Source organism: Petromyzon marinus, chromosome 20, assembly GCF_048934315.1.
Source record: "Petromyzon marinus isolate PM22_M1 ecotype Great Lakes invasive population chromosome 20, UKy_Petmar_22M1.pri1.0, whole genome shotgun sequence".
Taxonomy (NCBI): Eukaryota; Metazoa; Chordata; class Hyperoartia; order Petromyzontiformes; family Petromyzontidae; genus Petromyzon; species Petromyzon marinus.
The window spans coordinates 2,323,684-2,338,562 of record NC_133686.1 but is presented as its reverse complement, the minus strand read 5'-3'; the positions used below and the strand labels follow the sequence as shown (position 1 = coordinate 2,338,562).

Below are 14,879 nucleotides of genomic sequence, written 5' to 3'. Positions count from 1 at the left end.
TCCATCTCTGTCTCTCTCTCTCCTCACTCCATCTATGTTTCTCTCTCTCTCCTCACTCCATCTCTGTCTCTCTCTCCTCACTCCATCTCTGTCTCTCTCTCTCCTCACTCCATCTCTGTCTCTCTCTCTCCTCACTCCATCTATGTTTCTCTCTCTCCTCACTCCATCTCTGTCTCTCTCTCTCTCCTCACTCCATCTCTGTCTCTCTCTCTCCTCACTCCATCTATGTTTCTCTCTCTCTCCTCACTCCATCTCTCTCTCTCCTCACTCCATCTCTGTCTCTCTCTCTCTCCTCACTCCATCTATGTTTCTCTCTCTCCTCACTCCATCTCTGTCTCTCTCTCTCCTCACTCCATCTCTGTCTCTCTCTCTCCTCACTCCATCTCTGTCTCTCTCGCTCTCCTCACTCCATCTCTGTCTCTCTCTCTCTCTCCATCTCCGTCTCTCTCTCTCCTCACTCCATCTCTCTCTCTCTCTCCTCACTCCATCTATGTTTCTCTCCTCACTCCATCTATGTTTCTCTCTCTCTCCTCACTCCATCTCTGTCTCTCTCTCTCTCTCCTCACTCCATCTCTGTCTCTCTCTCTCCTCACTCCTCACTCCATCTCTGTCTCTCTCTCTCCTCACTCCATCTCTGTCTCTCTCTCTCCTCACTCCTCACTCCATCTCTGTCTCTCTCTCTCTCCTCACTCCATCTCTGTCTCTCTCTCTCTCCTCACTCCATCTATGTTTCTCTCTCTCCTCACTCCATCTCTGTCTCGCTCTCTCTCCTCACTCCATCTCTGTCTCTCTCTCTCCTCACTCCATCTATGTTTCTCTCTCTCCTCACTCCATCTCTGTCTCTCTCTCCTCAATCCATCTCTGTCTCTCTCTCTCTCCTCACTCCATCTCTGTCTCTCTCTCTCCTCACTCCATCTATGTTTCTCTCTCTCCTCACTCCATCTCTGTCTCGCTCTCTCTCCTCACTCCATCTCCGTCTCTCTCTCTCCTCACTCCATCTATGTTTCTCTCTCTCCTCACTCCATCTCTGTCTCGCTCTCTCTCCTCACTCCATCTCTGTTTCTCTCTCTCCTCACTCCATCTCTGTCTCGCTCTCTCTCCTCACTCCATCTCTGTCTCTCCTCACTCCATCTATGTTTCTCTCTCTCTCCTCACTCCATCTCTGTCTCTCTCTCCTCACTCCATCTCTGTCTCTCTCTCTCCTCACTCCATCTATGTTTCTCTCTCTCCTCACTCCATCTCTGTCTCGCTCTCTCTCCTCACTCCATCTCTGTCTCTCTCTCTCCTCACTCCATCTATGTTTCCCTCTCTCCTCACTCCATCTCTGTCTCTCTCTCTCCTCAATCCATCTCTGTCTCTCTCTCTCCTCACTCCATCTCTGTCTCTCTCTCTCCTCACTCCATCTATGTTTCTCTCTCTCCTCAATCCATCTCTGTCTCTCTCTCTCCTCACTCCATCTCTGTCTCTCTCTCTCCTCACTCCATCTATGTTTCTCTCTCTCCTCACTCCATCTCTGTCTCTCTCTCTCTCTCCTCACTCCATCTATGTTTCTCTCTCTCTCTCTCCTCACTCCATCTCTGTCTCTCTCTCTCTCCTCACTCCATCTCTGTCTCTCTCTCTCCTCACTCCATCTCTGTCTCTCTCTCTCCTCACTCCATCTCTGTCTCTCTCTCCTCACTCCATCTCTGTCTCTCTCTCCTCACTCCATCTATGTTTCTCTCTCTCTCCTCACTCCATCTCTCTCTCTCTCCTCACTCCATCTCTGTCTCTCTCTCCTCACTCCATCTATGTTTCTCTCTCTCCTCACTCCATCTCTGTCTCTCTCTCTCCTCACTCCATCTCTGTCTCTCTCTCTCCTCACTCCATCTCTGTCTCTCTCTCTCCTCACTCCATCTCTGTCTCTCTCTCCTCACTCCATCTCTGTCTCTCTCTCTCTCCTCACTCCATCTCGGTCTCTCTCTCCTCACTCCATCTCTGTCTCCCTCTCTCTCTCTCCTCACTCCATCTATGTTTCTCTCTCTCTCCTCACTCCATCTCTGTCTCTCTCTCTCTCCTCACTCCATCTCTGTCTCTCTCTCTCTCCTCAATCCATCTCTGTCTCTCTCTCTCTCCTCACTCCATCTCTGTCTCTCTCTCTCCTCACTCCATCTCTGTATTTTGTCTGCATCTCTCTCATCTCAGGACATGGATTGGCCAAGCATGCCAGTGTAGCAGGACCCTCCTGATTTAAAAAAAAACAATAGAGAGTCTTCGAACTCTTTTGTGGCTTTCCTGTGTAAATAAGTCATCATTATCTCATGCTGTGACCCCTGTGACCCCCAACGCCCCCCCCCCCTCCACCGCCCCCCCCCCCCCAAGGCTGTGGGCTGTGACAACGTGCTGGGCTCGGGCGCCCTGGAGGACTCGTGTGGCGTCTGCCGCGGGAACAACGCGAGCTGCCAGTTCGTGCGCGGCGTGTTCACGAGCCAGCAGCCCGGGCACGGTGAGCGACGCACACACGTGCACGTGCGCGTGCGCATGCACGCGCACGTGCACGTGTACACACGGACAGCATCAACAACAACAATAACCGCCACTCGCCACTAAGTGGCGGTGACCTCACCACGGCGCTTGTGCCAGGCTAAGTGTACGTTGAGGCCACGTGAAGTGTCGAACGCCCGCTGGCAGAAGGTCACGGGGCAGACCCAGGTGCCACGGGTTGACTGACTGAGATGACTGGCTGATGCACCAGCTGTGTCCCCTACGCACACACACAAAGACAAAGATCCCCCGTATAGCCTTGACAGACTGTAGGGGCAAGTGCTGTTAGCGAGCACTTAGAAAGGCCGGCACGTAACACGAGGGCGTGGGTTGGCCAACACCACGCCCGGCCGCCTTTGTCTCCCCAGTGGCGATGTTTACACACTGCATCAGGTACTCATTTGAGGCTCAGTCGACTTAGGGGAGGCCCATTATCGTCACTGGTGTTGGCCGTGAGTGGGAATCGAACTCGGGTCTCCAGGTTTATAGCGCAGCGTAGCGCTAACCGCTACACTACACGCACGCGCACACACAAGCACACGCACACACACGCATGCACAAGATGCACCCCCAAAAAAAAGATCTCCCGTATAGCCTTGAACAGACTTTTGGGGCAAGTACTCCTAAAGGCTGGTACGGAACACGAGGGGGTGGGTGGCGGGCAGCGCGCCCGACCGCCTTTGTCTCCCCGAGTGCTGATGTCTACACACTGCAACAAGCGCTCATTTGAAGCTGCATCGACCCAGGGGAAGCTGAGGACCGGTTCAGATGTGAGCGGGAATCGAATTGGGGTCGCCCCCGATTTACAGTGCAGTGCGCTAACCACTACACCACCGCTTCACACACACACTCACACATGCGCGAGCTCGTAGGACGCGCGCAAGAATGCGTTCATGCGTGCATGAAAGCATGGACGCATGAACGCACGGCTGCATGGACGCGCGTGTGCATGCGTTCATCCGTGAACGAACGCGCGGATGGATGTTCTCACGCGTGCACGGGTGAACAGAAGCAACGGCAAAGATCTCCCGTATAGCCTCACATACGATGCGGGGCAAGCGTTGTTAACGAGTAGCACCGATGAAGGCCGGCACGGCACACGAGTGGGTGGGTGGCCAGCACCACACCCGGCCGCCTTTGTCTCCCCAGTGGCGATGTTTACACACCGCACCAGGTACTCATTTTGAGGCTGCGTCGACCTAGGGCAGCCCCAGGACCGTTTCAGAAAATCGTCGTCGGTGTTGGCTATGAGCGGGAATCGAACTCGGGTCGCCGGGTTTATAGCGCAGCGCGATAACCACTACACCACCGCTCCCCAGCAGGTAATCATTTGAGGCAGACACGCACGCACATGTTGAGACGTAGCTACTTCCTAAACTCGGTGAGCATGGCGATGATGATTCTTCGTGAATAGTTGTGTGTGTGCTTCTTGTGCCGGTGCCATTCCTCAATTTGTTGATTCAATTTTAGATTTTGCTTGGTAAAATAGTAGTAGGGTTTGTTTATTTGCTTCGTCGTGGCTGTATATTAGATTGGGACCTAATATTTATAGTTAATGTACAGCGCTACGGTGTGCTATTTGCACGCACGGTGCTATATTTACCGTTAAGTATAATTCGCATTTAATTCGGCCGGGTGTCTTGGTGATAGAGCGAGCGGCACAATGCCTGGGTTACAACGAGCGCCAGGGGGTCGGGCTCGAGCTCACGATCCTCGTGCGGTACCAGACGAGCCAGTCGACATCGCGACGCTTCCAAACGCGGTGAACTCTCCCCGTTAACCTGACAGTCCTTACACCACGGTCACTCTGTCCCTCCGCCTGCTGGCGACTGCGCAGGGTACCGCGTGGTGGTAACCATCCCGGCCGGCGCCCGGAGCATCCACGTGTCGGAGGTGAACATATCCGGCTGCTACCTCGCGGCTCGGGACGCGCGCGGCCGCTACCACCTGACGGGCGGTCACACCGTGGATTGGCCCGGGCGCTACGAGTTCGCCGGAGCGGCCTTCAGCTACAAGCGGCCCTACAACAACGGCGAAAGCCTCAGCAGCGCGGGCCCCACCAACGAGACGCTCGTCATAGAGGTGGGGGAGGGGGGTAGTGAGCGAGCGAGTGGGCGAGTGAGCGAGAGAGTGAATAGGTGAGAGAGTGAGCGAGCGAGGGAAAGAGCGGAGCGAGGAAATGAGTGAGCAGGTTGGGGAGCGAGTGAGCAGGGTAGTGAGTGAGAGACTGAGTGAACAGGTAAGAGAGTGAGCGAGCCAGGGAACGAGCGGAGGAGTGAGCGTGTTAGCAGGATAGTGAGTGAATGAGTGAGCAGGTTAGGGAGCGAGTGAGCAGGGTAGTGGGTGAATGTGCGCGCAAGCTAGTGACTGAGTGAATGAGTGAGCAGGGTGGTGAGTGAAAGAGTGAGTGAAATAGGTAATAGAGCAAGCAAAATAAGGAACGAACATGTTAGTGAGTGGATATGTGAGCAGGTTAGTGAGTGAGCGAGCATGTTACTGAGTGAGCGGGGTAGCGATCACTGAGCATGGCAGTGAGTAAGTGAGTGAACAGGCAAGTCAGCGAGAAGCCCAAAGAAGAACCGAGCGTTGGAGGGAGTGAGTGAGTGCGCGAGTGAACGAGCGAGTGAGTCTTCTTGAGAGAGCGAGCGAGTCACGGACACACGCGATCGACCGTTGCGAGTTGCTAGCGACGGTCGATGGCGTGTGTCGGCACTCATCCTCACCATGGCGTGACTGTGTGAGGTTGTCTGGCGTGACTGTGTGAGGTTGTCTGGCGTGACTGTGTGAGATCGTCTGGCGTAATGGTGTCTGGTCTCTCTGCTGCGGCGGTGTCATCGCAGCTGCTGATGTTTGGCAAGAACCCCGGCATCTCGTGGGAGTACACGGTGCCACGTGGTGGCGGCGGCGGGTCGGACCGTACGAAGGTGGCGGCCGCGCCGCGACACTCCTACAGCTGGGTGGTCGTGCGATCTACGTGCAACGCCACGTGCGGCCGGGGTGATGCGCGCAGACGCACGCACGGAGACACACACACACACAGGGAGTTACACACGGGGAGACACACACACACACACACGGGGAGACACACACACACACAGGGAGTTACACACGGGGAGACACACACACACACACACGGGGAGACACACACACACACAGGGAGTTACACACGGGGAGACACACACACACAGGGAGTTACACACGGGGAGACACACACACACACAGGGAGTTACACACGGGGAGACACACACACACGGGCAGACACACACACAGGGAGTTACACACACACACACGGGGAGTTACACACGGGGAGACACACACACACAGGGAGTTACACACGGGGAGACACACACACACAGGGAGTTACACACGGGGAGACACACACACACACGGGGAGTTACACACGGGGAGACACACACACACGGGCAGACACACACACACAGGGAGTTACACACACACACGAGCAGACACACACACAGGGAGATACACACGGGGAGACACACACACACAGGGAGATACACACGGGGAGACACACACACGGGCAGACACACACACGGACAGACACACACACAGGGAGATACACACGGGGAGACACACACACACGGGCAGACACACACAGGGAGATACACACACACGGGCAGACACACACACACGAGCAGACACACACACGGGCAGACACACACACGGGCAGACCACACACGGGCAGACACACACACAGGGAGATACACACACACGGGCAGACACACACACACGAGCAGACACACACACACACGGGCAGACACACACACGGGCACACACACACACACACACGAGCAGACACACACACGGGCAGACACACACACAGGCAGACAGACACACAGGGAGATACACACAGACAGACACACACACACGGAGATACACATACGGGGAGACACACACATCGAGAGAGACACACACGGAGAGACACGCACACGGGGAGACACGCACGGGGAGACACACACGGGCAGAGACACACACATACACAGGGATACACACACACGGGGAGACACACACGGAGACGGAGACACAGACACATAAATATACACGAATACACAGACTCACACACACGGAGACAGAGACGCAGATACACGGAGACACAGACACGTGGTGACACAAAGACACACGGAGACACAGACGCCCAAAATACACACGGATACACAGACTCACACACACACAGACATACAGACACACACGCATACATGCACCCAGACATACACACATAAACATACATTAATACACACGTGACAACACACACGCATGCATGCACTTACTGATATGAACACACACGCACGCACATACGCCCACACACGCATGAACACGCACACACACGTGCCAAACCCCTGCCTTGCCCACCAGTAGCCAGCGCCTCGTCAGCAGAATCCTCTTGACAGATTTGTTTTATTTGGTGACGATCTCGACGCAAGTCGAAGCCAAACCTTCGAGGAGCAAGAGGGGGGAGTGGGGTGGGGAGGCGTGGTGGATTCAAGTGCCCCGAGTGTTTACCTCTCTGCCCCAGACGCGCCCCGGCTCCCCCACTGCCCACTGGCCGGGGGGGGGGGGGTGGCTGCTTGTGTCTGGCCTGAGACGGAGAGGGCTTTTTGCACACACACAGAGTTTGGAGAGAGAGAGGACTTTGGCGCGTGTGCTATTGCATGCCTTGCGCGTGTGATATAATTATAGTGGGGGCGCCACGCTGGCGAGGAGATGTTAACTACCTCGCCTGGTATACAGGAGGTCGTGGGTTCGATCCCGACCCCGCTGTATATTTGGAGTTTGTATGTTCTCCCCGTTCTCGCGTTGATTTTTCTCTGGGGTCCTCCGTTTTTCTTTTTTACCCTCCACATTTAGAATGAACTCGCGTTCACAGTATTTGGCCGCCGTAAACCTCAACACGATGAAAAGCCACTTCGTTCAGCTATCACTTGTGACCAGGTCGCGTATGAAGAAAGAGCTGTACAACTCAGTGGGCCTTTACCTGGTGAAAAAACAAACAATTGTTCGTAGATTCAGTTTGTATTGGGGAGCGGCGGCGCAGTGGTTAGCGCTGCGCTACGAACTCTGGCTACCCGAGTTCGATCCCCACTCACGGGCCACCAGTCCCAGCGACGATTATATAAACCGGTCATGGAGGGGTGTAAGGGGTTTAAGAGGTTGGGGGGGGGGGGGGTACTCGGGAGAGGTTGCCAAAACGATCGTGAACTCATTTTACCCGGCTCCAAGTGAGGCACAAATAATAGCCGATTGTTTTGGAGTTTTTCAAAAGCCAATTCTTCTTTTTGCCGAAGGTGGTGTGGGGGGCCTGGCGGGCCGCGGGGGGTGGGTGGGAGGGTGGCGAGGTGGGGGAGTCGCGGGCGGTGAGGATGGGGGGTGGCGTGTGTTTTAGTACAGCCTGAACGGCGTGTGGTGGTGGGTCGCGCCCCTGGTCCTGCTGAGTTTGATCAGAATCAGCTGAGAGGGCCCCTTCGCTTCTCTGAATGCCCGGTGAGTGAGAACAGAAACTAACAGCAAAAAAAAAGTCCCAAACACAACACGAAAATTAAAACCAAGTGAGGTGGCTCCCGTTGCACAAGAGGTCACAGACGCCGAGCCCCGCCACCCGCTGACATTCCTGAGTTCGAATCCGGCTGTCAGGCGCCTGGGATTATGCCGGGTTCTAATGTGAAGTCGCTTAGTAGCTCAAAGCACTGAGCCTGCACCCGCTGAGACTTCCGAGTTCGAATCCAGGTTCCAAGCCCCTGGGATTAAGCCAGGTTTCTCAAATGAGTTGGCCCAGCAGGTGGTGACGCTGAGCCGGCACCCACAGAGATCGAACCCACGACCACCTGCACACCAGGCGAGGGAGGTAACATCTCGCCATTGCAAGGCAGCACCCTCTGGGGGAAAAAAATAGAACAAGAAAACAAAAACCGGCAGCCCTGGAATTTGATGGCCTCGAGTTCCACCCCCTGACGGGAACGACCCACCCCCCCCCCTCTCGCTCCTCCCCCCTGCCACCCACCGTCCGTCTATGGCAGGGAAACTCACCACGAGGCCCGTGTGCCTCCAAGACCGCAAGCTGCCCGTCAACGGGAGCCGATGCAGCCACAGGGCCAAGCCCCCGAGCCGCGTGCTGCCCTGCAATGAGCAACCCTGCCCGCCGAGGTGAGCAGAGAAGGCGCAAGGGGGTGGGGACCGCCTGCCCCCCCCCCCACACACACCCCTCCCCTACGGCCCTTGCCCCTCGGTGGTCGGTGCTGACGCTGCCCCACAGTAACGCGTGCACTCACACACATTCGACTCCAATAGGCTTTGCAGACTGCTCGGGAAAGTTACGTTTGCGAGCAGCTCCTATAATGGTGAAAACAGAGACAAATATTTCCCGTAAAGGCTTCGCGGAAAGTTTGGGAAAGTGCTGTGAGCGAGCAGCTCACATTAATGGGGTGGGTGGCCAACACCACGCCCCGGCCGCCTTTGTCTCCCGAAGTAGCGGGTTTTACACATCGCAGCAGGTACTTCTTTGAGGCTGAGTCGACCTAGGGGGAGGCCCAGGACCGGTTCATATAATTGTCAGTGCTGTTGGCCGTGAGTGCTAACCGCTACACCACTGCTCCCCACACACATACACCCACACACACACACCCACACACCCACACACACACACAAACACCCACACACATACACCCACACACACCCACACACACACACCCACACATACACCCACACACACCCACACACCCACACACAAACACCCACACACATACACCCACACACACACACACACCCATACACATACACCCACACCCACCCACACACACACCCACACACACACACCCACACACACACACCCACACACGCGTGCATGAGGCTCAGAGGGAGGATCGTACTTGAGGAGCGGATGCCGAGAGGCCAGGAGAGAGACTCTCACTGCTCCACTGTGAGGGAGGGAGTAGGGGGGGGGGGCAGAGAGTAGGGGGGGGGGTGGGGGGGCAGAGAGTAGGGGGGGGCACTAGAGTCACATTTTCTCCGTGCTCAGTCAACGAGGGGGATCCTCGTTGTTTAACGTGGCGGGGGGGGGGGGGCAAACGGGAGGTGGGGCCGTGGGGGGGAGGGGGTGTTCACGTGTCTGTGAGGAGCGGTGGTGTAGCGGTTAGCGCTACGCTGCACTACAAACCCGGCTGCCCGAGTTCGAGTCACGCTCAAGGCCAACACCGGTGACCGTTATCTGCACCGGTCGTGGGCCTCCCCTAGGTCGACTCAGCCTCAAATGAGTAACCTGGTGCGGTGTGTAAACATCGCCACTAGGGAGACAGGCACGGCCGGGCGTGGTGCTGGCCACCCAACCCCTCCTGTGCTGTGCCGGCCTTCATAGGTGCTCACTAACAGCACTTGCCCCAGCAGTCTGTTGAGGCTATGCGGGGGATCTTTGTCTGTGTGTGAGTGAGAGCGCAAGAGACCATCGGGTGGTTCAGCCTGGGAGGCTGCTGGTGACTTGATTAGATTTTCCCGCTCTCTCTCCGCCCTTAATATTCGCCTCTTTGAAAAAAAAATTATTAAAAATAAATAACCACGGCAGGGTTTGGAATGCCACGTTGATTTGTGTTGCCCTGGGAGGGCTGGGGGCGAGGGGGGGGGGAGCTTGGCATAGCTTGTGGACTGCGTTGATTTCAGAATCATTCCTACTAGTGGAATCCGATGAGCTATAAAGCTCTGTTTTCACAGATGTCCGGTAGATTTGAGTTGAGCGAGCTATGGAGTGGATGAACTAACGTTAGCCACGCAGCAGGGAATCGAACTCATGTAGCCGGGTTCCTTGCCAGATTGCGAATATCTGAACCGGTGAGGAGCCTCCTCTAGGTCTACTCAGCCTTAAATGAGTACAATATCTGGTGCATTGTGTAAACACCACCACTGGTAAGGCAAAGGCGGCCTGCCGAGAGCGGTGTTGGTCCACCACCCCGCCGTGTGCCATGCCGGTCTTAATAGGTGCTCGCAGACATCTCTTGTCCCAAGTCTGTAAAGGGTACACGTGGGATCTTTGCCTTTGACACACGCACGAAATAACACACACACACACACATTCATATGAGCAAAGACAAAGCCTTAACAGACTATTGGGGCAAGTGCTGTTAGCGAGTAGCACCTTTAAAGGCCACAATGGTACGCGAGGGGGGTGGGTGGCCAGCACCACGCCCAACCGACTGGGGTGGTGGCACGGCAGAGGGCGAGCGTCCCTGTCTAGTGGATGTGGGGTGGTTTGAGCCAGTCCAGCTGGTACGGATTAGCCGCCTCGCTTCGGCCACACTGACGGATGGGGTGGGGGGGGTCGTGGGGATGGTGGGGGGGGGGTCATGTCTGGCCTCACTCTCTCCGCCCCCGGCTGGGGGTGACCGCAGAATGAAACCGCGAGGCGTCAATCTGCCGAGACGACGCCGCAGATTGAGAGAGAGAGAGAGAAGGGGGAGAGAGAGAGAGAGAGATAGCGAGCGACGCTCACGTCGCAGTCTTTCGGCTGGCCATCGACCACAGACGTTCACTGGTATCGTACGCGTAACTCTCGGGTGATGTGCTCCTGCGGCCGTCTGGAACGCTCTTCCTTCCGATTATTAGGAAGACACTGGGAGCTGTGCACTTTTAAATCATCGTCATCTCGATTGTAGAGTCGCATAGAGACCCATAGACTCACAGGGACACGCAGATAATCATATCGAGACCCGTTGACTCACAGGGGCGACCCATACATTCATATAGAGACTCGGAGACACAGAGACTCGCATATTCACAGACTCTCACAGATTCAAATAGAGACACAGATTCGCATACAGACTCACATATTCTTCTTGGTTTTTTTCGGTAAAGTCACGTAGAATGAGAATAAAACAATAAAACAAAATAAGACAATACAATTCTCACGACGTTTCGGCCACAACACAAGTAGCCTTCTTCAGGTGAAGGAACAGAACTGTCGAGACGACAGCGCTTCAATGAAGCTACTTGTGTTGTGGCCGAAACGTCGTGAGAATTTTATTGTCTTATTTTGTTTTATTGTTTTATTCTCATTCTACGTGCCTTTACCGAAAAAACCAAGAAGATGAATCCTTGCAGTCACGAAAGCTTTAAATCAAATTTAGACTCACATATTCACACGGAGACCCACAGATTCACACGGAGACTCACAGATTCACAGAGACTCACAGATTCACAGAGACTCACAGATTCACAGAGACTCACAGATTCACAGAGACTCATATTCACATATTCACAGAGATTCACAGATTCACACGGAGACTCACAGATTCACAGAGACTCACAGATTCACAGAGACTCACAGATTCACAGAGACTCACAGATTCACAGAGACTCACAGATTCACAGAGACTCACAGATTCACAGAGACTCATATTCACAGAGATTCACAGATTCACACGGAGACTCACAGATTCACAGAGACTCACAGATTCAAATAGAGACTCACAGATTCACACGGAGACTCACAGATTCACAGAGACTCGCAGATTCAGAGAATCACAGATTCACAGAGACTCACAGATTCACAGAGACTCACATATTCACACGGAGACTCAGAGATTCACAGAGACTCACAGATTCACAGAGACTCACAGATTCACACGGAGACTAACAGATTAACAGAGGCTAACAGATTCACAGAGACTCACAGATTCACAGAGACTCACAGATTCACAGAGACTCACAGATTCACATGGAGATCCATTGACTCTGTTAAAAGTGTTGGCTAAAGCCCTTCATCGTCTCCTCCGCATGAGACGACCTCCTACCCCCCCCCCCCCCGCTCTGTCTATATATATAGAATAAACACGGCCAATCTATCAGTACGGGCGTCCCGAGATGCGGCTCACATTCAGTGGGCGGGGTAAACCCCGCACAGGGCACAGCGGCGCGACAGTCGCCGGTCGCCTGGGAAATCCGCGGCGAGTTCCCCAGGGCTGCTGGTTCGCAGGAGGAGGAGACTTCCGAGTTATTTGACCTTGGATATTGACCGTGTACAGTGAGGGAAAAAAGTATTTGATCCCCTGCTGATTTTGTACGTTTGCCCACTGACAAAGAAATGATCGGTCTATAATTTTAATGGTAGGTTTATTTGAACAGTGAGAGACAGAATAGCAACAAAAAAATCCAGAAAAACGCATGTCAAAAATGTTATCAATTGATTTGAATTTTAATGAGGGAAATAAGTACTTGACCCCCTCTCAATCAGAAAGATTTCTGGCTCCCAGGTGTCTTTTATACAGGTAACGAGCTGAGATTAGGAGCACACTCTTAAAGGGAGCGCTCCTAAACTCAGCTTGTTACCTGTATAAAAGACACCTGTCCACAGAAGCAATCAATCAATAAGATTCCAAACTCTCCACCATGGCCAAGACCAAAGACCTCTCCAAGGATGTCAGGGACAAGATTGTACACCTATACAAGGCTGGAATGGGCTACAAGACCATTGCCAAGCAGCTTGGTGAGAAGGTGACAACAGTTAGTGCGATTATTCGCAAATGGAAGAAACACAAAATAACTGTCAATCTCCCTCAGCCTGGGGCTCCATGCAAGATCTCACCTCGTGGAGTTGTAATGATCATGAGAACGGTGAGGAATCAACCCAAAACTACATGGGAGGATCTTGTCAATGATCTCAAGGCAGCTGGGACCATAGTCACCAAGAAAACAATTGGTAACACACTACGCCGTGAAGGACTGAAATCCTGCAGCGCCCACAAGGTCCCCCTGCTCAAGAAAGCACATATACATGCCCGTCTGAAGTTTGCCAATGAACATCTGAATGATTCAGAGGACAAATGGGTGAAAGTGTTGTGGTCAGATGAGACCAAAATGGAGTTCTTTGGCATCAACTCAACTCGCCGTGTTTGGAGGAGGAGGAATGCTGCCTGTGACCCCAAGAACACCATCCCCACCGTCAAACATGGAGGTGGAAACATGCTTTGGGGGTGTTTTTCTGCTAAGGGGACAAGACAACTTCACCGCATCAAAGGGACGATGGACGGGGCCATGTACCGTCAAATCTTGGGTGAGAACCTCCTTCCCTCAGCCAGGGCATTGAAAATGGGTCGTGGATGGGTATTCCAGCATGACAATGACCCTAAAACACACGGCCAAGGCAACAAAGGAGTGGCTCAAGAAGAAGCACATTAAGGTCCTGGAGTGGCCTAGCCAGTCTCCAGACCTTAATCCCATAGAAAATCTGTGGAGGGAGCTGAAGGTTCGAGTTGCCAAACGTCAGCCTCGAAACCTTAATGACTTGGAGAAGATCTGCAAAGAGGAGTGGGACAAAATCCCTCCTGAGATGTGTGCAAACCTGCTGGCCAACTACAAGAAACGTCTGACCTCTGTAATTGCCAACAAGGGTTTTGCCACCAAGTACTAAGTCATGTTTTGCAGAGGGGTCAAATATTTATTTCCTTCATTAAAATGCAAATCAATTTATAACATTTTTCACATGCGTTTTTCTGGATTTTGTTGTTGTTATTCTGTTCAAATAAACCTACCATTAAAATTATAAACTAATGATTTCTTTGTCAGTGGGCAAACGTACAAAATCAGCAGGGGCTCAAATACTTTTTTCCCTCACTGTATATATTCATTTCATTTTCCCATCGGGTGACTTTGAAGAGGGACATTTGGGAAAACGTTTCCTTGAGCGCAAGGACACGGGGGGGAGGGCGGGGTGGGGGGGTGCCGATAGTCCAAACCGAGGAGTCGTCTCGTCGAGCAACAGCAACCCCCTGAGACGTGGCGAGTGGAGCTGATGGAGCTTTCAGAATGGAGACACCACGGTGTGCTAGATGTTAATGACCTAGCGTGGTATGCAGGAGGATCGTGGGCTCGATTCCGACCCCTGCCGACGCCTGCTGCTGTATATTCGGAGTCTGCGTGTCTCTCTCTCCCCGTGGTGGCGTGGATTTTTCTCCGGGCTCCTCCGGTTTTTCCCTCCACATTTAGAATCAACATCACGTGCTTAGAGTGTTTGGCTGTTGCTATAAATTGCCACACGCTAAGCCACTTCGTTGAGCTATCATTTGTGGCAAGGTCGCTTCTGAAAAGAGCTACATAGCTCAGTGGACCTTTCCTAGTAAAATAAAGTAAAAAGTTGAATAGTCTAATGAATCGGAAGAGCACACTAGGGTTATACATTGCCTTAGATGGGCAGACAGGCATACAGGGCAGTCCAATGCACTTGGCAGATGTTCAGACCAATGCACAGACACATACAGACAGAACGACACACGCGGACAGACCAATACACACGGAGAGACAGACAGACACACAACACACGCACACACGTGTTGAATAACACACGTACATACAGATGTATGTTGAAC

The 14,879-nt window shown here is 53.4% G+C and overlaps 1 protein-coding gene across 2 annotated transcripts in view; it reads left to right on the top strand.

Annotated features, from left to right (window-relative positions):
- The window catches only part of LOC116944042 (A disintegrin and metalloproteinase with thrombospondin motifs 16-like), a 64,229-nt gene that overhangs the window by 39,690 nt on the left and 9,660 nt on the right, over positions 1-14,879 (top strand). For both annotated transcript variants that reach the window (XM_076068238.1, XM_032957434.2), the window contains exons 14-17: positions 2,359-2,482; positions 4,358-4,602; positions 5,361-5,517; positions 8,550-8,676. In XM_076068238.1, the coding sequence (XP_075924353.1) occupies positions 2,359-2,482; positions 4,358-4,602; positions 5,361-5,517; positions 8,550-8,676 (653 nt within the window). The remainder of the gene's footprint in view (positions 1-2,358; positions 2,483-4,357; positions 4,603-5,360; positions 5,518-8,549; positions 8,677-14,879) is intronic.